The 22,151-nt window shown below is 50.0% G+C and overlaps 1 protein-coding gene across 9 annotated transcripts in view; it reads left to right on the forward strand.

The window, feature by feature from the left end:
- The window catches only part of Pcnt (pericentrin), a 90,603-nt gene that overhangs the window by 21,679 nt on the left and 46,773 nt on the right, over positions 1-22,151 (forward strand). For 6 of the 9 annotated variants that reach the window (XM_052164444.1, XM_052164446.1, XM_052164450.1 and 3 more), the window contains exons 11-18: positions 664-1,121; positions 3,490-4,054; positions 5,582-5,791; positions 16,094-16,245; positions 16,556-16,707; positions 16,984-17,216; positions 19,999-20,161; positions 20,730-20,942. In XM_052164444.1, coding sequence (XP_052020404.1) covers positions 664-1,121; positions 3,490-4,054; positions 5,582-5,791; positions 16,094-16,245; positions 16,556-16,707; positions 16,984-17,216; positions 19,999-20,161; positions 20,730-20,942 — 2,146 coding nt within the window. The remainder of the gene's footprint in view (positions 1-663; positions 1,122-3,489; positions 4,055-5,581; positions 5,792-16,093; positions 16,246-16,555; positions 16,708-16,983; positions 17,217-19,998; positions 20,162-20,729; positions 20,943-22,151) is intronic. The other 3 variants (XM_052164445.1, XM_052164451.1, XM_052164453.1) reach the window with 1 other exon arrangement.

A 22,151-nucleotide genomic window follows, 5' to 3' on the forward strand; every position in this document is an offset into this window, starting at 1 on the left:
CTAGCTTTAGCCAGCTTGCGTTTGGAGCCCGTCCTACATCTGCATTAATTTTGGGGTCAGCCTGAATTTGGGCTATGTCTGATGTTGTACTCAGTTTATAGGTCTCACACCAGGGAGAGTTGGTCTGGCTAGATTTGCTTCCCAGAGGATGGCACTCCCTCCCCACTTCCGTTTTCGGTGCTAATTGGCTTCTTACTGATGAGTTTATTCCATACTTTTTTCTGTCTTGAAATTTTAGGAATCTGGTCATCCTTAGTTTTTTTTTTTTTTTAATCTTCCTGTTGAAGAGACCTTTAGAATCCCTTGGTTTGTTATATAGATCAGGTGACTTAAATTGCTTAAACTCTCTCTCTTGGGTTTCTCCTCTTGCGGCTGTTGGGTGTGGTCTCCCCTTGAAAAAGAGCTATAGGTCCATCTTTGCTCCAGGTGCGTGCGCGTGCACGCTTACCTGCTTCTGTGACTGTCCCAGGTGTTGTTTTTGTGGAGGAAAGCGTAGTTTTACATTATTTTAGAGTCTTAGCATTCCCATCAACACAAGATGTATTCCCACTGCTGGATTTTGAAATAAGTTGTACAAGTCTCCATGTTTGGGGTACGCTAGAGTCACTGCATCCGAATGAAGAGAATGTCTCTCCTCTTAAATGAAGCCATGTCATCTTCCAGGTCCAGGACAGTCTGGTTGAAGACTGTCAGGAGAAGCTCAGTAAAGCTGAGGAGAAGATTCAGCAAATGAAACAAGAGTTCCAAAAGAAGGAAGCTGAGTGGGAGCTCTCACGGGAAGACCTAAAGAGAGAAGCCGAAGACAGATTAGCCTCCATGTTTCTCGAGCTGCAAGAAAAGGCCGAGTCCGAGAAACTGTCCATCATCAACAGGTTCGAGCAGCGAGAGTCTAGCATGAGGCACCTGCAGGACCAGCAGGCCGCCCAGATCGTGGACCTGGAGAGATCTCTGCTGGAGCAGCAGGGTCACCTGAGGCAGCTGGAAGAAGAACTCACCCGAGACGACACCCTGCCGTGTAGCCGCTGTGGCCAGGAGCCCTCTGTGGCCCAGGACGAGAAGAACGCCACGCTCCTGCGAGAGAAGGAAGACTGCGCCCTCCAGCTGCTGATGGCCCAGAATAGGTGGGTGAGGTTGTGGGTGGTGCCTTTGGTGTGGAGCCTCCTGCCCAGTGCTGGCAGAGGCTGGAGCTTGGCCGGGGAGGACTTGTGGGAGGAGGTAGGAGCAGGTATTGGTACAACCTTGCACCCCGAGATAGGCTTGCAGGGGTAGCATGGCCCCGTCCCCCTGGAGCTTGAGTCCCTTGCATGAAGCTGAGTGCGCAAGCGTCCCAAGCATCATTCTTGCTTGTTTTTGAGGTCCCTTTTGTCACTAAGCTTTTTTAAAGATACACTACAGTCCCCTAGCCTCAGCCTCCTAAATGCTGGAACTGTAGGTACATCTAACTTTTGTTTTGAGACAGAACCTTCTCTATTGGTTTTGATGGCCGCATACTCTGTGTGTAGCCCAGGCTGGCCTCTTTAGCACCTAACCCTCTGCCTTAGTCTTACACATATGCACCACACCCAGTTTTGCCTTTGTTCTGTGCTGTGCATGTTTAAATATTTTAGTGACAGACTATCTTTTTTTTTTTCTGGTTTTTTTTTTTTTGGATTTGGTTTTTTTTCGAGACAGGGCTTCTCTGTGTAGCCCTGGCTGTCCTGGAACTCACTCTGTAGACCAGGCTGGCCTCGAACTCACAAATCTGCCTGCCTCTGCCTCCCAGAGCAGACTTTTTTTTATAATAAATGGAATATTATTTTTTCATTGCTCACCTTATTGTTTTCATGTGTTTAAGATCTTAAAGATTATTTTCTGTGTGTGGGCGTTTTGCCTATGTCTACGCCCTGCATGCATGCCTGTGCCCTCCGATGGCTGGACCACTGGGAGCCGCCTTGTGGGCGCAAGGGTGCAGTAGCCTGTGCCTGTAACTTCCCAGCATCTCGCCACACTCCCAATGACAGCACCTTTTCTTTTTCCTTTAAGACAAAGTCTCTCTCTAGTTCTCTAGTCCTAGATGTCCTAGAACTCTTTATCTAGATCATTATTTAGCCTTGATCCTTAGAAATCCTCCTGCCTCTGCCTTGGATTAAAGGCGTGCCCTACCATGCCTAGCTTTCTTTTAAGAATCTTAAAGCTCACTTACAAGGTCTTGTGTGGACTTGTCCTTCATTGGGATGAGTGTTTTGTGGGTCTTTTCAGCTCAAGCATATTGTCTTAAAACACAGACATTTCCTTCTAAATCCCACACTTCCGAAGTTACAGGCTTAGGCACAGGCAGATTATTTGCCTCCTTCCGTGCCTCTTCCTTTGTGGCTCTCAATCCTTAGGCTGTAGAGGCTGAGGTCTCATTCCCAAGGGACTGTTGAGTCTGCAGGTGGCTCGGCCCCACTCGCTTCTTCTCCATCTTCCTCAGCTTTTCAGCACCAACCAAGGATGCTAAGGAGTTCTCTGGGTCTGAGATTTAAGTTCAGACACAGACCCGTTACTGTCTGGGCGAGATAGCCAAATCCCCAGGACCTTCGAGTTCCTGTCTCACAGAAAGCCTACAGCAAAGTCTGTGGGAGACCCACGACTGAGTTGTATATAGAAAAGCAAAGTTCTTGGCACTAGGAGATGCCTCAGTGGGTAAGAGAGCTTGTTGTTAAAGCATCAAGGACCCGAGCTTTGAATCCCTGGCTCAGGTAAAAGCTGGGTGTGGCTGCACGCCCCTGTAACTCATCGCTTGGGAGCAGAGAATGTGAGCCTCAGCCGTCCTCGCCACAACAGCGAGTTCCAGGTGCAAGGGAACGAGACAGAGATCAATAAAGAAAAATACCCCTTGCCCTGCTCCAGCCTGTATATGTGTGCACATGGATACATAACATAAGACATATGCAGGCTCTCAAAAGTCAGAACTGACATGTATGTAAACTTGACACACTTAGCATGAAACATAGTCCATTCTGCCAGGGACCTTGGCTGGTCACAGTCCACTGGTGGGATCAGGTCCGCTCATTTAAATTAAGCTTTCTTTCTTTCTTTGGCTTACTATTACTTCCCCGACCCCCCTTTTTGGCCTGCTGTTACTCCCTCCCAACCCCCATCCTAGCCTTGGACTGCTTTATGGCCCCCTAGGTATTATCTTCCCTATCAAGGCACAGAGAATTCTGGGGTAAAATGCTGTCATAGCTTAGCTGTTGAGCCTGCCGTTTGAGGTCTTTGTTGTAGGGATGTATGTACAATTTCCCTTATGGGCACAGTGTCTTTTTTGTATTTTTAAGAGCTGGGGACTCTGTGGCTCTTACAGTCTTTCCCTGGCGTAACTCAGGCTTTGTGTGGCCCCTGAGTTTTTCTGAGGGAAGGTTCAAATCCAGCTCCGTGTGGGCAGGGTATCTCATGGCTCAGAGGGGTTAGGTTTGTTCCTGTGGCCACGTGCGCTATTGCCTGTGTTCTCCTTGAGTGCCGTCTCAGGTTTTTGGAAGAGCGGAAAGAGATCATGGAGAAGTTTGCCAAGGAGCAGGATGCCTTTCTTCGAGATGCCCAGGAGAAGCACAGCCTTGAGCTGCAGCTCCTGCAGCAGGGCCACCAGCAGCAGCTTCTGGCTCTGAGGGTGGAGCTTGAGACCAAGCACCACTCTGAGCTCTCGGAGCAGCTCGCCGCCTTGGAGAGCAAGCAGCAGTCGCTCCTTGAGACCCAGGTGGCCGAACTGCAGGTAACACACAACGCTGAAATGAGCGCCTTGGAGAAGAGACACCGGTCAAATCTGGACGAGTTAGAATCCTGCTACGTGGCTGATGTTCAGACCCTTCGGGACGAGCACAGACAGGCTTTGGAGCGCTTGCAAGTAGAGCTGGCAGAACAGCTCCGGAAAAGGGATTCTTCTCACAGGGAGATTTTGACGCAGGAGTTGGAAAAACTGAAACTCAAGCATACCGAGGAGCTTCAGTCCGTAAGAGATAGCTTAGGAGTCAACCTGAGTGCCCAACACATGGAGAGCGGGAAAGGGCTGGCCGCTGACTTGCCAGGAGCACACCAGGTGAGATGCCAGGGTCACGTGCTGCGCCTCCTGTGTTGGCCACATGTTGGATATGTCTGGGCATTTGTGGATATGCGCCTGCGTGTTTTGGTTCCACATCTGAATGTGTATTCATGTACCCATGTCTCTTGTGCCTCTTTGTGTATACATGTGCATCTCTATGTTGGCACATATGTGTATGTGTGCTAGCATCCGTGTGTGTCCATGTTGTGTGTGTGTGCTAGTGTGTCCATGTGTGTCTGTGTATGAGCAGTGGTGATTGGTGGTCTCGCTGCAGATGATATGGTGACTGCCGGGGTTCTTCTGGGCTTGTGTCATATTTGCAGTGACTGCATTGAGAGCTCTCGGGAGCTCCCTGAAGCCGACCCCGAGATCCCTCCTGTGAACCTTAGTTCTGAGACCACAGTAGGTGAATCTGATTTCTCTGTCCTATGTGCAAAGCCTCACTTCTCTTCCTATTGCAATCTCCTGAAATTAATTTTTATAGGACGAGGGAATTTCTGGCAAACTCGCAGGTGCCCTATGTCTGCCCGCAGGACTCAGGAGCCCTATCTATAAAGTCATCTCCTGTGCTTCGTACGCCCTTTGACCTTCTTTGATGGTGGCTTCTGTCTTCCTGAAATGGATTAGGCTGTTGTGTGGTGATGCCACGGAGCAGCTATAAACCGTGCATCCGTCCTAGTGTCTAGAATGGCCCAGAGATCGGAGTTACTCTGTCTCTCTGGACTGGTTTGGAGAACGGTTTGATACTGCAGAGAGGCCTCCCCTCAGTCCAGTCCTCTGGAGCTACAACCTTGGTCTTAGTGGACATCTGTTCGCGCTTATCACAAGCCAGTACAGTTAAGGGACTGGACCTTGTTCCCAGGTCACAGACCTGAACCTGGAGGACATCTTGATTCATTTGTCTTAAAGAAAATTAGGCTCTGGGCTGCAGTGACGCCTCAGCACTTGATGCTCTTCCAGAGGATCCAGGGTCGGTTCCCAGCATCCATGTCAGGCAGCTCAGCCTGTGCGCTCCAGCTCCAGGGGACTCAACACCTCTGGCCTCTGTGGGCAGCTCCGTGTCCACATGCAGACAACACATGCCATCCATAATTAAAGATAACAGAAATAGAAATAGCCGGGCATGGCATGGCATGGCATGGCATGGCGGTTTAATCCCAGCATTGAGGAAGCAGAGGCAGGCTGATCTCTGTGAGTTCTAGGCCAGCCTGGTCTACAGAGTAAGTCCAGAACAGCCAGGGCTACACAGAAAACGCTGTCTCTGGAAAAAAACAAAACAAAACAAACCAAAAAACAACAACAACAGAAATACGTCTTCAAATAAAATTCTAAGATAATATCCTAAAAACAGAAGCATCCAGATCACACGCAGATACGTAGTTTAAACCCTGGCTGGGCTTTCTTGGCAGAATTACATTACAGGAAGCATTTGGAATCGTGGCCACTTCTTGCATGTACTTTACTCCTTGGGATGGGGAAATCTGGGATACGCCCTTAGCTTGACCCCTGTGGAAACTCTCTCAGCAGAAGGACCAGGCCGTGGCTCTGCACAGCGAAGGTCACCTGCTGCAGGAAGATGGTGGTGCAGCCTCGGGTAGTGAGGACGCTGAGGGCCTGCTGCGCCAAGCTGTGCCTCGTGACCTGGGAGACGCACACACAGCTGAAATACCGAAGTCACAAGCAGAGGTGGCTGAACCTCGGGAGCTGCAGGTGTCACAGGACCAGGTTGCACAGGTAAGCACTGCTGTGGACAGTCCGCCCATCCATGGTCGCCCTTTGGGTGATGCTGCAGTCTTCAGGGCGAGCAGTTGATGGGCATAGCGGAGCGGCGGGCCAAGGGTCCTGGTGTCTCCTCTTGCACCCATACTTTCTTCTCTCATAACTTACATCAGGACCGAGGCTCCCCACCCCCCAATGCTCCCAGTTTAAAAAAAAAAAAAAGACCAGGTCTCCCAGGGAGATCCATGGCCTAACAAGTTGAAGAAAGACTGGACGCAAACTCTCAAATATCAAACTGAACGAATCAGCCCAGTACGAGGAAAAGGGTCCCGAGCCACAGGTAGCGGAGTCAGAGACACCTCCTCTCCCACGGGAACACCAAGCTACACCACTGGAAGGTATATGCCGAGGACCCAGCTCAGCCTCATACGGGGTCTGTGTTTGTCACTTCAGTCGCCGTGAGCTGCTGTGAGTCCTGCCTGCTTGACTCTGTGGGCCAGATCACCTTGTCTTACTATTGAACGTGAGTCTCTCTCTTGAATCTAGAACTCACTGATCCAGCTAGTCTAGATGGCTTGGTGGCCCTGAGGATTCCTTTGTGCCTTCTGCACACTGGGATTGTGGGTAAGCCCTCTTGCTCCTGTGTGGCACTGTCCTGCTGAGCCATCTCCCCCTTCTGCAAGCAGGGTTTCACAAGTGCCTGCTCGCAGTGACAGACACAGTGGGCATCAGGTGAACCTGTTGATCCTGTGTGGGAAGGAAGAGTAGAGGCTGCGATGGAGCGAGCTGCTGTGTGTGGCTGGGACTGTGATGTGGCTGTGACAGCTGAGCACACTTAGGAGTCTCTACACATTGTATGGCTTCTTCAGAATGCGTATTATAAGGCTTATCTTATCGCGTGGCAACTTTGAGATAAGTCTAACAATAGGAAGCCTTCGACTTGTGAAGCTTGCGGAGGGACCTGGCTGAGGCCCATGTCATCTGTGTGGCCTCTGGTTGTCTCCCAGGATGTAGTATGCTAAGAGGTCCTGACCCTGGCAAATCCAATCCTGCCTGCTGGGCCTATACACATAGGCCCAGGTACACACGCATGTATACACAGCACATATGTGTTCATATACACATATATAGAACACAGTGTGTTCACAAATTCTCCATTCTGTGCCTGTGGGCTAGAGCCCCACCCCGCAGTCACTTGAGGACCCCTGGAGCTCACCTGTCTCCCTCTGTGTTCTTAGATCTGAAAGACTGTTTCATGATCATCCGGGTTGGGAAGAGCGAGTCAGGTTGCCTCAGAGGTAACTAGGTGTTTGTGTGAGCCATGCACCAGTACATTGAGATGATTTATTTGTATGAATACTGTCTTTTGAGAAGCTTTTTGAAAACAAGGGGACGGGCTGGAGAGATGGCTCAGTGCTGCTCTTTCAGAGGACCTGAGCTGGATTCCTAGCAGGCTTGTAGCATCTCCCCGTGGTCTGGAACTCCAGTTCCAGAAGGGTCCCACACCCTCTTTCGGCCTTTGTGGGCACCAGGCACTCAAGTAATGCATGGACATACATGCAGACAAAATTCTATTATACAGACAATGAAGCAAATAAGACTGCTAAAATTTATGAGAGTGGGAGAGATGGTTCTCCACAGGGAAGAACACACCAGTGCTTATCCAATACCAAGTGGTTGTCCCCGAGAACATGCACATGGGGCCATTATACAGACTGAGCAGGCTGTATGTGTGTATTTAGGAATATATATGTATACATATGGACATATATGTATGTAAGAACAAATAATGAAAAAAGAGGCCATGGACTTGAACAAGGAGGGGCATGTGTAAGAGTTTGGAGGGAGGAAAAGGAAGGGGGGGTGATGGCATAATTATAATCTTAAACTATAAAGGAAATAATTTTTTAAAGATTTATTTTATGTATATGAGTACACTGTTGCTGTCTTCAGACATACCAGAAGAGGGCATCAGATTCCTTTACAGATGGTTGTGAGCCACCATGTGGTTGCTGGGAATCAAACTCAGGACCTCTGGAAGAGCAGTCAGTGCTCTTAACCACTGAGCCATCTCTCCAGCCCCAAGAAATAATTTTTTAAAAAAAATCTTTAAAAATCCTATTATGAGCCGGGCAGTGGTGGCACACGTATTGAATTCCAGCAGAGGCAGGTGGATTTCTCAGTTCGAGGTCAGCCTGGTCCACAGAGTGAGTTCCAGGACAGCCAGGCCTCACAGGAAAACCTTGTCTCAAAAAACAAAAACAAACAAACAAATCCTATTATGAGCACATGCCTTTAATTCCAGTACTCAATGGGCAGAGGCAGGCAGATCTCTTGAGTTCAAGGCTAGCCTGGTCTACATAGGTCTAGGCTACCCAGACCCATATAGAAAGAGACCCTGTTTAAACAAACAAAAATCAAAGCTGTAATAATATTTTTATGTATCAGATAAAGCCCTCGAATTTGCCTGGGTCTGCTATATTAATAGTTCATCGTTAGAGAGATTATAAAAGTAAAAGGGAGACTGAAAATGAGACCTGCACCCTGTTAGTTACTTAAACACGCAGGCCTTGATCTCTGGACCCTGCTCACGCTGCAGCCCTGCAGGGTTGTGGCAAGTGGCAGGGTGTCACTGGAAGGCCAAGATGGCCACTGCAGAGTAGTACTGAGGGGTGAGGACCAGAAGAGATCTCGTTTGGGGGGCAGCCTTGTATTCAGGGGCTGTAGTCTGCCCACCTCTGTCTGGAGGTGCCGTCCTGAGCTGCCGGTGGGTGTGCTAAGCCAGTGTCCTTGGAGTGACTTGCTTTCCTCTTGCCGAGGTGCCTGTCTCCCATCCTCTCTGTCACAGCACACAGAACTGGCTTTTGGAACTGTGAATTCAGCTTGTTTTCTGGTTTTCCTTCCATGCTTGTCTTGGGTGGTCATGGTCAGTAGTGCTGGAGAAGTGCTTGGGGCATCTGGGGCTACCCTGGAGTGGTGCTGTTAGGTGCTAAAGGGATCTGATCATTTCCAGGGGTGGCATAGCTTTGCTCCCCTGCCCCCCCAGCCTGGGGACGCACACAATGGATGCCTTTTCCTGGAACGTCTGTGTGCAGCTGCTTTCAAAGGAAAGAACAGTTGGGCTGTATGGAGGTGACTGTGGTGGCACATGGCCCTTGGTGAGGCAGAGGCAGGTGGATCTCTGTGAGTTCAGGGCCACCCTGGTGTACAGAGAGTTCCAGGACAGCCAGGGCTACACGGAGCAAGCCATCTTTAAAAAAACAACAACAACAACAATTAATTCTACATATATGTGTGTGTGTGTAATCGTTTGGGTGCAGAGGTTCAGAGGACAAATTACAGAAGTCTGCAATTTCCTTCTACACTGTGGGTTTTAAGGATTGAGTGTCCATCTGTATGACATGCGCTTTTGCCATTTTGTAAGCTCTTGTGTTAACGGTGGATGTTTCTTTGGGGGATTTTGGGGGAGAGCGTGGACTTCAACATTCACAAAATCGAATAGTTCAGTAAGCCTTACTCCTCCGTACGCTGGTCGCATACCAACATTGGCACATCAGTGGCCCCTGCGTAACTTCTCCATAACCCTGCTGGTCCCTGCTGCTGTGGTACAGCAACAGGTCACCCTCATCTATCATACGGTTTCCAGCTTACACTTCTGCCTCTTTGCAGCTGCGGTTGTACGAGTTAGGGTCTGCCCAGGGCGCGTGTGCACTGAGTGTTAATTGTCATGCCTGCGACGGTCAGCCTTTTACCCTTTGCCCTGGATTTGGTGGGCAGGTCTGTAAGCATGGCCAGTCTTGTCACATGGTCAGACTTGCCTTGGCTTTGAGACATTTCCTCCAGCGTCTTCTCGGAGTGCTCCTCAAGATGCCACGGCCGGTGTCCCAAAATAGCAGGGACGCACTGTCCTTGCCGTCCTCTCCCAGGCTCTGTCGAGCCACAAATATCTTGCACCTGTCTGCAGAGCCAGGCCTCTTCTCAGCAGGCTCCGCTAGTGGAACACTTACGGGCGGGCGGGGCGTTTTCCGGATTACTGCCCTTTGGAGTTTGGTTGTGAAAAACCAGTCTCTGAAAAACGTAAGCTGGGTCTTTTTTTGATAGAAGTGCAAGACCAACAAAGGAGTCTACCTGGCTCCTGACCCTAAGCACGAAGCGTGGTTCAGGAGTAGAGGTGACCAGTGCTGGTTGTCCAGGGCTGTTTCGTGTGTTCTTGTATAAAACCCGAGCCTGTTTGCAGGCTAGCCTTTGAAAGCGGTAAGAGCACTGCCATCAGCTTTCTGTAGTTTGAGCGTCTGTACTTGACTGCTGACAATGTCTCTCTTCACTCCAAGCCGTGTTCTTTGTGCCCTGTCTCTCCCTTAGATTCTTTCCCAAGCGTGCTTGGTGTGTTTGCTAATGACTAACCCATATGCAATACTTTCACATGTTTGGGGAAAGCTAAGAGTATGCTTTAAAAAAAAATTCTTGAAAGATTTATTTTTATTTTTAGTCATGTGTGCACACATGTGAGTGTTTGTGTGTATGTCTCTGTGTGTTACCAGAAGAGGGTGTTGGATCCTCGGGACTGGAGTCAGATGCTTGATGGGTGCTGGGAACCAAACTTAGGTCCTCCGGAAGTTCAGCAAGTACTCTAACTGCTGATCCATCTCTCCTGCCCCTAAAATGCCATTTTTTTTACTGGCTGTACCTGGTCACGTCAGCTTTGTGACTGTCTCACGTGAAACCTAGTGAGATTCTGGCCACAGACCTGCGGAAGTGCCTCACATGTTCCTGACCACGTAGAATGCTCCTGGTTTATCCTGCTGTGGGCTAACCTGGGATAGACCAGTGTGTTCTGCCTCATGGCTCTGCTGTCTGCTGAGAGGTCGGACTGCCTGCGTTCTGCTTGCTTCTCGTGGAATACATCTGTGTAGACACACACCTTGCGTGCTTTTGTCCACTGCCTTAAAGTCCTCCTGAGACAGAGGGAGAGCAAAGACTACAGAGCCGGGCCCCCAGCCATGGGGCTGCAGCTCTGCTGTGAGGCAGAGGTCCGTGTCAGCCTGCTTAGCTCTGGGTCAGTGGGGCTCCCTGCTCCACTGCTGGCCTTTCCTGACGGGTTCCTACATGAAGCCACTCTTGTCTCTGCTCTCTGTCAGTGGCCAGAACAGAAGGCCACCGACCGAGTACCAGTGCAGAGTCTGGTAGGCTCTCCTGGTCTACGGCAGAAGAAATCTAAAAGTAACTTTGAAAAAGCATCATTTCTTTTCCTTTTTGAAGGTTTGTTTTGATTCACATTGAATTTATTGATATGTATATGTACATACATACATATATATACACATATATATATGTATGTATATACATATACATACATACATATGTATTTAAATATAACCTGCTTAGTCTATATAATGTCACACACACACACACACAAACACACACACACACACCTTTATCTGGTAAGCCATCTCAACATTTTTTAATTGACTGGCTTTATTTATTTATTTATTTTTAAAGATTTATTTATTTATTATACACAAGTACACTGTAGCTGTCTTCAGACACACCAGAATAGGGCATCAGATCTCATTGCGGATGGTTGTGAGCCACCATGTGGTTGCTGGGATTTGAACTCTTGACCTTTGGAAGAGCAGTCAGTGCTCTTAACCACTGAGCCATCTCTCCAACCCCTTGACTGGTTTTATTAAACACCTTTCCATACAGTTGATCTTCAGTGATTCAGTGCATCACAGCACTGCTATTATCTCTTCTAGCTGCCATGTAGGGCTCAAACTTACCAGTAATACAGCAAGGTCAGTGCACGCGTGCGCATGCACGTGCGTGTGCGCGTGTGCGTGTGTGTATGCGCGCCTTTCAGTTCCAGGTAAGTTGTTGAGCACATGGCACATTGTCATTTCTGTATCTCTTGCTCCTGTGCTGAACACTGGGCACTGGGAATGTGACTGTTTGTGTATGCTTGGCCCAGGGAGTGGCACTATTAGGAGGTGTGGCCTTGTTGGAGTAGGTGTTGCCTTGTTGGAGTGGGTGTGTAACTGTGGGCGTGGGCCCACACCCTTGCTGCCTGGGAATTAGTCTTCCATTGTAGAACTGTCAGCTCCTCCTGCACCATGTCTGCCTGGATGCTGCCATGCTCCTGCCTTGATGATAATGGACAAACCTCTGAACCTGTAAGCCAGCCCCAATTAAATGTTGTCCTTATAAGAGTTGCCTTGGCTATGGTATCTGTTCACAGCAGTAAAACCCTAAGAGAGAAGTTGGTACCAGGGACTGGGGGTATTATTGCTCTGATAGACCTGACCATGCTTTGGTTTATGGGAATGTGGATTTGGGATTTGGATTTGGAAAGTCATGGAATACTTTAAATGGGGCTTAATGAGCCATCCCAGTGGGAATGTGGACGACTTTGTTACTGAGAGGGATTTGAATTGTGCAGATCTGGCCCAAGAGATTTCAGGGGAGAATTTCTGTTTGTGGTGTAGAGACTCTTTTTGTGGTATTTTGAATGTAGCTGCTTTTTGCCTCTGTCTGAAGAGACTCCCTGAGGCTAAGGTAAAGAGATGTTAATTGCACTGACCTAGGAAGTCTCCAAAAAGCCCAGCAGAGACTTTGTTCTCTGGTTAGGTCTCTTGAAGAGCATTTTGAACAAGCTTAGCAAGCTTAGAAAGCAAAGATATAAAATACATGGTTTGAGTATTTAAGGGGGCACCAGGAAGTGAAATGGAACCGAATCCCGTGTTCTAGGAGATAGCAGATTAAGAGACTTGGACTTTGGGGCAAGATCCTACCCACCTTTAATTCCAGGGGATAATGCCAAACAGATCCCTGAGTTCAAGGCCAGCCTGAGATAGAAGAGCAGTTCTAGGTGAAGAAAAGTTTAAGGTCTGAGTTCAAGGTCACTCTACAAAGAAAAGATGGAGGACAGCCAAGCGTAGGCAGTAAGGGAGCTGGAAGAGAGGAAGCTGGTGATGACGTAATAGAACAGGGGCCACGCTCCAGCTCCTGCAGCAGCAGAACTCGGCAGCTTTGCCACGTGGCTCTGGTTTTAGAGTGAAAAATAGAAGAACCTACTGGAACTATTGATGCTTGGTCAGCTGGAGCTGAGAAAGTAGCAGTGATTAAGAGACCAGCATCACTGAGGTGAAATCTTCTGGAAAGTGTTTCCTGAGAGCACAAGAAGCTCTGTTCCAGAGATAGCCAAGGTTGTACCTTATGTTGCGGCTGGACTTGGTAATGTGTACCAGGTGGTACTGGTTTTGAAGGCATGAAGGGAACATGGAGAGCAGTGAGGCTCAGCACTGTGAGAGGTCGCAGCAGGCCATTGGTGAAGGTGCAGCCTCGGATGTAGTAGATGGCCCAGGACTGAAGGGGTCATGCAAAGGATTTGAGGCTTGGCACCATGAAGAGAGCTATGAGAGGCTATTGGTGAAGCCTAGTTGCAGCGGAAGACCCCGGAGTATTGGAGATGCCAGTACCATGGGATGACCACCAAGAACAGCAGCAGCAGTGGAGTGGATCAACCTGAGCTTAGTGCTACAGGGACAGAATGCTTACATAGAATGCTAAGACAAGTCAGTGGGAATTCTGTCATTTTCCAAGTCCTGTGGCCAGCACCACTATCTGCACTATGCATTCTGTTGGAGTGTTGGATGGGATCAGGGCAGCTGTCTAATGGCAGTAACAGGTCAGAGGGGCGTAGTCCCAACTCCGGAGACCTCAGCTGTGCTGAGAGGTGGACTGACGTGATGGTGACTGCACAGGAAGGTGAGCGGCCAACAGGACAAGCAAAGTCTAGGGTGAGGCTGTGGGCACGGCCTGATCCAAACCTGTGGGGTTACGTGGGGGAGCTGCAGCCTTGCAAAGAATTCTAAGGCATAACTTATATGTTGTCAGAAATACTGAAAATAGCAAAGCCCGCCTAGACTGCATAGTGACGCCCTGTCTCAAAAAGAGGAGAGGCAGTTACCAGAGTTAGAAAGAAATCTTAAGCTGCAGCTGATAGAGAAATCATGAAGGTGATGTAGTGGTCCACCCTAGGGAGGTGAGGCTCACAGCTTGTTGGGTGTGTGTGAGGAAGGGGAAGAGGGAAGGACTAGGCCTGCAGATGCCTGTGGCCAGTGGGGTGAGTGGCCCCAAGGCAGGTGCATCTGCTGTTCACGCTGCCACATGTGTGCGTGGATCTGTGTGGAGCAAGGGAAGCTGACCCGGAAGCTGCCTCAGTACCACGTCCTTGCTCGAGAGTTACACACAAGGCTCAGTGGTATCCCCAACTAAGAGAAGGACAAACATTCCTCTAGGTAAACCACACTCCAAAATACTGTGTTTTCATCGTGACCCAGTCTTACCTAGCATCTTTAAAACTCTACATGCTCAGTTAAAATACCATTGTGAAAAACTTACTCCTGTTCTCCGGAGTAAGCACCTCATAGCTCACGCCTCAGTGGTGTTTCTGCGTGAGCTCATACTCCTTCCCTTTTCATCCTGTGGTTTTAGGGTTTTTTGTTTGTTTTACACATATTAATGCGTTTCTTTTTCTTAATGCACTTCTGAATAATACCGCGTGACTTTGTTTTTGGATTTTTGACTACCGTACTCTACTGTTGCATGGGTGGGCATGCGTGTGTCATATCACCTGGGTGGGGGGTCAGAGAACAGCCTGCTAATGCCAGTTCTCTCTGCCGTGTGGAAAGCAGGCTTTGAGCTCAGGTTGTCTGTCTTGGCAGCAAGAGCCTTTACCTGCTGAGCCGTTCTGCCCGCCTTGTTACCTCCATCGGAGCCGAGGAACCGCATGGGCTTCCTTCTGAGACAGTAACCAAAGTGGGGCTGTTGGCCCTTTCCATTTTCCTGCTTTCATTGCTTTTGTTCCTGTGATTTTCCCTTTGTGAATCTTCTCAGGATGTAGCAGAGCTCCGAGCACTCTGCACACACCCCCAGATGCCTAGGTGAATCTGGACTCTCTCTGCTGACTGTGCCTGTGCTGTTCCAGCTCTGGGCCCCTCCCTGGCTGGTCCTCCCTTCTCGCTCACCCTGCTGGCTTTGTGGCTATGACAGGATGCCCTGTGCCGTAATCTGCATTTCCATATTACTCAGAAGACTGTCTGTGCATATGTTTATAGTCAGTTTGTGTTCTTTCAACTGGAGGCCACCCAGTCCCTGTGATCCCCCTGACTCTAATCCTCTCGAAGCTGGGTTTATGATCTGTTGTTCACGACATCTGGGTTGCTACAGGGATGCTGATTTCTGAGAGCAGTCCTCACGGCTGCCCAGATGCTTTTAGCATATCCTGTTTAATGTTTGTACTTTCTAGGTCACTGACTTCTCATGGGCCGCTGGCCCACCCGTGCCCCGCTCTAGTGCTCCCGTGTTGTGGGTAGGTGTGCTCCTGCTCGGTGCTGTACAGTGTGCCACGTCTCTAGTTGGTGGCCACTGGTCTTTGGTGCCTTCTTTCTCTTTTTCCTCCGACCTGGGGTGTGTCAGCACGTCCTCGGCCTGACCTCCGCTCTGATACAGATGTGGGTGTGTGTTGTGGGGTAGAGGAGTGCTTCCGTTTGAGCAGAGGTACCTAGTGCCTTCACGGGCATGTGTGGTAATTGTACTTTTCTCTTTCATTTGAAAGTTGCCGAAACTCTGTCATTCACAGCTGGCCCAGGCCAAAGACCCTGGGATTAATGGTGCTGTGGCTGGTGTCCTGCCTTGTAAGCCAAGCTCCCCCAGATTACTGGGATCTGTGGCTACTGCTTCGGACATCACGGGAAGCCCTAGTAGCCAGCCACAGGAAAGGCAGGTCCCCCTGCTACCTGTCCCGAGTGCCTGAGACAAGTCTTGGCTTTGTTTGTTTGCTTTTGTTTTGTTTTGTTTTTGAGTCTCTTACATAACCCTGGCTGTCCTGGAACTCAGTATGTAGATCAGGCTGGCCTCAGACTCAGAGATCCTCCTGCCTTTGTGTCCTGGGTGCTGGGATTGAAGGTGTGAGCCACTGCTCCAGGCTTGCCTCTGGTTTTGAAGAGAAACACGTAAGAAGGACCCGTGTCTGCGTGTTGACTAATTTCATGGTGAGCGACTAGGCACAGAGATTTTTATTTTGATTTGTTATTTGCGATATGACTCTGCCCTTTGATTTCCTGTGTATCGGGGACAGGTAGACCTTCTTTATATATTCTCCGGTAAATAACGAAGGAAGAACAGTACTCTGACCTTTGCTCCCTCTCATGCTCACCATTGGCCTTTTTTTTTTTTATTTGACGCAATTTAAAACCCGTGATGGACTTTCCCAGCAGTTGCTGGCTTTAACTGAGATCTGCCATGGTCTCCCAACAGGTGAGAGACAAGGTCTTCCTGCTGAGCCGGGAGTTGGAAGAGTGCCGATCGGAGTTGGAGCAGCTGCAGCAGAGGCGGGAGCGGGAGAACCAGGAGGGCGCCACGCTGATCTGCATGCTCAGGGCTGACGTGGACCTGGCTCAGAGCGAGGGGTCAGTGATGACTGCCTGCCCCGCCCCCCCACGGGCCCACACGCCCACACTGTGGGGCTCACACACAGCAGCCATGTTGCTGTCCTAATGATTCAACATTAACTACCTGCATACCCGGACGCTTTCGAAGCTCCTCCCATTTTACCAAAGAGCCACAAAATCTCTCGTTTTATTGAAGCCCTACAATTGAAGCCCTGTAATCACGGCCACCCTCCACCCCACCCCCCAAAAAATTGCAGGCATGTGGTTAACATTTTGTGAAAGGGCCAAGAACAGCTCTGATGATATTTTATTTTTTTTCCTATCTTAGGAAAGCCCTCCGAGATGCCCTGAGGAGACTCCTCGATCTGTTTGGGGAAACACTGAAGGCAGCTGTGACCCTAAAGAGCCGGATCAGTGAGCGTGCCGGGCTCCTCCTGGACCACGAGGATGCGACAGATGCAGGCGATGCCCGGTTAGCAGGTGCATACACCAAGATGAGTTGCCTGTTGGCGCAGTGTATTCTGGGAAGGGGGCTCACTATGCTGAGAGTGCCCTCAGGATCTTTGTGTCCTGCCAGTTCCCATACCCCAGGAGAGCGAGGATCAGGGCTAGGTAACATGATCTGATTCTGAGGTTGGTTCCTGGTGGATCATGCGTGCCTTCCCCACACCTCCATACACTTGTCCCAGGTAAGTAGGTCCAGTTTGTGAGTTCACTGAATGAAGATGTGGGTATCTGTGTCTGTTTGTCTTGTAGCTGCAGCCCTTGGCAATATGTGGTCCGATGAGGGTCTCCTGGAGATAGACAGAACTTTGCCAGAAGGGGCCGAGACATCTTCAGTGTGTGAAATTAGCAGTCACGTGTGTGAGAGCTTCTTCATCAGCCCCGAAAACACACTGGAGTGCGAGCAGCCGATTAGGAGAGTCTTCCAGAGCCTCGGCACCGCTGTGGAGGGCCTCCTGGAGATGGCCCTGGACTCCTCCAAACAGGTGAGGCCCAAGCCCCAAGGCAGAGGCTGCTGGGTGAGTGGGTGGATGAGACAAACCGACAGATGCCTCGCCGACAGGGCTGCCTGGATGGTTATGTTACCGCAGAACCTCCTTGTTCCTAGTGATCACTCCAGCTCGCAGGCTGCAGAGGTATCTTCATTTTCCAGGCAGATCTGAATTCCTGGGTGCACCCAGTATTCCTTACTCTACCACGTGGTTAGAGACAGAAACCCTTAACCTCTTCCGGGTGCCGTTTCTCTTCCCCTGATGATGTTAGTCTTTTACGGCTGATTGTGTAAACTTTCACGAATGCTTCTTTAATTGAACTGAGATTTCCAAGGGAGCATCCCGTGAGAACGACGGCTAGAATCTTGGCTGATTCCCCAGCTTGAGGCCCAGCAGCGTGTAAACCAGGCATGGTGGTGCATGCCTGTGGTCCTAGCACTCAGGCAGAGACAGAAGCATCTGGGGTTCAAGGTCATCTACTGTTTTAACAGTGAGCTTCAGGCCAACCTAGCATAGATGAGAGCCTGGCTCAAAAGCAAAACACAGGGCCAGCTGTGGGAGCACATATTTTTAGTCCCAGCACTTGAGACCCTACCCTGGTCTGATAGCAAGTTCTAGGCCAGTTAGGGCTGTATAGTGAGACCCTGGGCCTTTCTTTAAAATAAAAAGCCACCACCAACCCGAACCTACAAATCCACCTTTTGCACCTTTATTTATTGCATACTATATTTGGAGAGTATCACTAAAAAGTGGAATTTGTTCATTTCTTTCTTTCTTTCTTTCTTTCTTTCTTTCTTTCTTTCTTTCTTTCTTTCTTTCTTTCTTCTCTTCTTTCCTTCCTTCCTTCCTTCCTTCCTCCCTCCCTTCCTCCCTCCCTCCCTCCCTCCCTCCCATCCTTCCTTCCTTCCTTCTTTCCCTCCCTCCCTCCCTTCCTTCCTCCCTCCCTTCCTTCCTTCTTTCCCTTCCTTCTTTCCTTCCTTCTTTCCCTTCCTTCCTTCTTTCCCTTCCTTCCTTCCTTCCTTCCCTTCCTTCCTTCCTTCTTTCCCTTCTTTCTTTCCTTCTTTCCCTTACTTCTTTCCCTTCCTTCCTTCTTTCCCTTCCTTCTTTCCCTTCCTTCCTTCCTTTCTTCCCTTCCCTTCCTTCCTTCCTTTCTTCTTTCCCTCCCTCCCTCCCTTCCTTCCTTCCTTCCTTCCTTCCTTCCTTCCTTCCTTCCCTTCCTTCTTTCCCTCCTTCCTTCCTTCTTTCCCTTCCTTCCTTCCTTCCTTCCTTCCTTCCTTCCTTCCTTCCTTCCTTCTTTCCCTTCCTTCCTTCCTTCTTTCCCTTCCTTCCTTCCTTCCTTCTTTCCCTTCCTTCCTTCTTTCCCTCCCTCCCTTCCTTCCTTCCTTTCTTCCCTTCCTTCTTTCCCTTCCTTCCTTCCTTCCTTCTTTCCCTCCCTCCCTTCCTTCTTTCCCTTCCTTCCTTCTTTCCCTCCCTCCCTTCCTTCCTTCCTTTCTTCCCTTCCTTCTTTCCCTTCCTTCCTTCCTTCTTTCCCTCCCTCCCTTCCTTCTTTCCCTTCCTTCCTTCTTTCCCTCCCTCCCTTCCTTCCTTCCTTTCTTCCCTTCCTTCTTTCCCTTCCTTCCTTCCTTCTTTCCCTCCCTCCCTTCCTTCTTTCCCTTCCTTCCTTCTTTCCCTCCCTCCCTTCCTTCCTTCCTTTCTTCCCTTCCTTCTTTCCCTTCCTTCCTTCCTTCTTTCCCTCCCTCCCTTCCTTCTTTCCCTTCCTTTCTTCCCTTTCTTCCTTCCTTCTTTCCCTTCCTTCCTTCTTTCCCTCCCTCCCTTCCTTCCTTCCTTTCTTCCCTTCCTTCCTTCTTTCCCTCCCTCCCTTCCTTCTTTCCCTTCCTTTCTTCCCTTTCTTCCTTCCTTCTTTCCCTTCCTTCCTTCCTTCCTTCCTTCCTTCCTTCCTTCCTTCCTTCCTTCCTTCCTTCCTTCCTTTCTTCCTTCCTTCCTTCCTTCTTTCCCTTCCTTCTTTCCCTCCCTTCCTTCCTTCCTTCCTTCCTTCCTTCCTTCCTTCCTTCCTTCCTTCCTTCCTTCCTTCCTTCCTTCTTTCCCTTCCTTCTTTCCCTTCCTTCCTTCCTTCCTTCCTTCCTTCCTTCCTTCCTTCCTTCCTTCCTTCCTTCCTTCCTTCCTTCCTTCCTTCCTTCCTTTTTTTCTGAGACAGGGTTTCTCTGTGTAGTCCTGGCTGTCCTGGAACTCACTCTGTAGACCAGGCTAGCCTCGAACTCAGAAATCCACCGGCCTCTGCCTCCTAAGTGCTGGGACTAAAGGCATATGCCACCACTGCCTGGCTTGTTTCTTAGAGCAGGTAATTGGGAAGATATTAAATAGAAACATGAAGCTGGAGAAAGCAACAGATGACTCTTATTTTTTTTCTCTGAGGTTAGCAGTTCACTCAGTAAGTATTTCTGTGTGAAACATTGCTGGGCCAGGATGCTGTGTTGTTGTTGTCTCCTGGGGGTTGTGGGGGGCATTGGGGTATAGGCATTTTGTGTTTTGAGGCCCATTTAGGCCTTAAGTGGCCTTGAAGCCCCAGGTGAGACACAGGTGCCAGGAGGGCACTCAGGAGGCTAAGGAGGAACTCTGAGCCTCGTAGAGAGTGCTCTGTTGGTGGCCCTGCCACCCAGCACTAGTGGTGGTGACAAGCTCCCCTCCCCCACCCCGGCTCCTCTCTTCCTTCCTTCTCCTCCTCATGCCCCCTGTATCTTCTTGTATGTGGTTGTGATCCTCAAATGTCTCTCAACAGCTGGAGGAGGCTCGCCAGCTCCATCGCTGTGTCGAGAGAGAGTTCCGTCACAGGAACGAGGAGGTGGCCCAGGCTGTGCAGAAGCAGCAGGAGCTTCTGGAGCGCTTGAGGGAGGAGAGCGTGGCCAAGGACGGGCTGGCACTGGAGTTGCACACGGCTGAGGGTGAGCGCAACATGGCGGCGGGAGGGGGAGGGAGGCGTCCTGCCTCAGCTGTGCTCAGCCTGGGGGCAGATGTGACACGTGAAAAGTAGGGTCTTTAACGGCAAATGCCCGATCAGACCTTGTGAGGGCGAGCTGCTAGCTCTGCTCCTCGGTGATTTTCTTTGGAGAGTTGCATCCGGGAAGCCATGTTGGTGATCGGTCTGTGTCTGGGCTATAAGAGTCCTGTGGTGACTGCTGTCACTTGGCCCTGAGCTCTCCTGTTCTGTGATTCAGTATCTCAGCCATCAGGTGGCACCCAGGTCCGCCACGGCTGTTCTGTCCCACAAGTGGCAGCTCTGCACAGATGAATGGGCTGGCTGCTGTTCAACTCTCTTCAGGGATCCGGCCTTGTCTAGAGAGCCAGCCCCCCCTTCTCTGAGGGTTGCTGACCCTGTGGTTCCTCACCAGGAGTGGCCTGCTCTGACCTTGCAGTGCTCTGGCCACATCAGCATTTTGTAAGGGCCCCCAGCAGTCTCTGTCACCCTTCCACATGGCTGCCAGGTCTCACTGGGCTTGGCCTGTCTTTTAGGTCTCCTCGAAGGATTCAAGGTGGAGAAAGCAGATCTGCAGGAGGCACTGGGCAAAAAGGAGGATTCGGAACGGCAGCTGATCCTGGAGCTAGAGGATCTGCGAAAGCAGCTGCAGCAGGCTGCCCGGGAGCTGCTCGCCCTGAAGGAGGAAAATGCCGTCTTGTGGAACCAGAAGGAAACTTGCACTAATGAAGCAAGAGAAAGAGAAGCTGGTGAGACGGGTGATGGGCAGGAGGCTGAGTGGGATGGGCAACGCAGCGGCTGGTCCTCGATTGCATGAAAACTTTTCCAGAGACAGAAGGGCAGAAAGCATTTCCCATTGCCTGGGATGGTTGATGGGAAGCGCGGGCCACAGGGAGGACGTCTGGGGAGGAGGCAGCATCCAGTTGCTCTGCAGTGGTCCAGAGGGAGTCTGTCTTCACGGCTGACTCTGCGAATGAGCTGTGCCTCTAGGGAAGGGAACACCTTTAAGGCAGCAGGCTACTGTATTAGGGTCTGGAAAATGAACTGTCGTAAAACCACACTGAAATACGTGTCTGGTGTTAGTCCCCTAAGTAGTTCGTATGTGGCAGCTGACTAGGAGGGGATGTAAAGGAGGAAAGGTTTCTTGTTCACGGTCTGGAGGCTTCAGGCATGGCTGCTTGGCCCACTTGGCTTTCGGCCTGCGGAGAGGCAGCCTGTCATGGTGGGATTGTGTGACAGGAAAGCTACCCAGCTCCCTGCAGTCCAGGAGGAAGGAGAGAGCTCTCTCTTTTTTTTTTTAATAGCAGAGCTCTCACCCTCTGCCAAAGGTCATCCACCGATGAGCTTCAGGATGCAGCCCCTCCCTCAGGCCCCAGCTCAGAACACACACCTTGCTACATCGGAGCTTTTGACAAAAACATGCAACCTTTAAACCATAGCACACTTTCATCAGGTCGTTTTACGTCCTTCGTGTGTTGCCCAGACTAGTCTTTTAGTTATCCTCCTGTCTCAGCATCCCCGAGTGCTGGGATTACAGCATACCACCATGCTCTATATTTTATGAAATATATTTTTAGATATTTTAGCTGTTTAAAATGAAAATGGATTAAACATGACACATAGACTGGATGGACAGGTCATTTTTGATTTGTCAGAAACACTTCCGCGTGTGCCCTGTCCTCTCTTTCCTCTTCATTTCCTGTATGTCTTTTTCCGTGTTTTCAGTTTTCCTTCTGTGGGAAATAGCTGGGCAGGCATGACCCTTGTGCCCATTTCTCCTCCTCGGCACCTGAGGCCGAGAACTGCACCACTGTATTCTGCTTTGTGGGTTTTCACAGCCCTGCTGGTGCTTCTGTACTTCCGCCTGTGTGTGATGAGCTCTCACTCCCAGACCATTCAGTTAAATGTCTTACTTTTTGTTAGGTCTCCTATTCTATTCTGGGACAGTTCTCAGCAGC

Source organism: Apodemus sylvaticus, chromosome 19, assembly GCF_947179515.1.
Source record: "Apodemus sylvaticus chromosome 19, mApoSyl1.1, whole genome shotgun sequence".
Lineage (NCBI taxonomy): Eukaryota > Metazoa > Chordata > Mammalia > Rodentia > Muridae > Apodemus > Apodemus sylvaticus.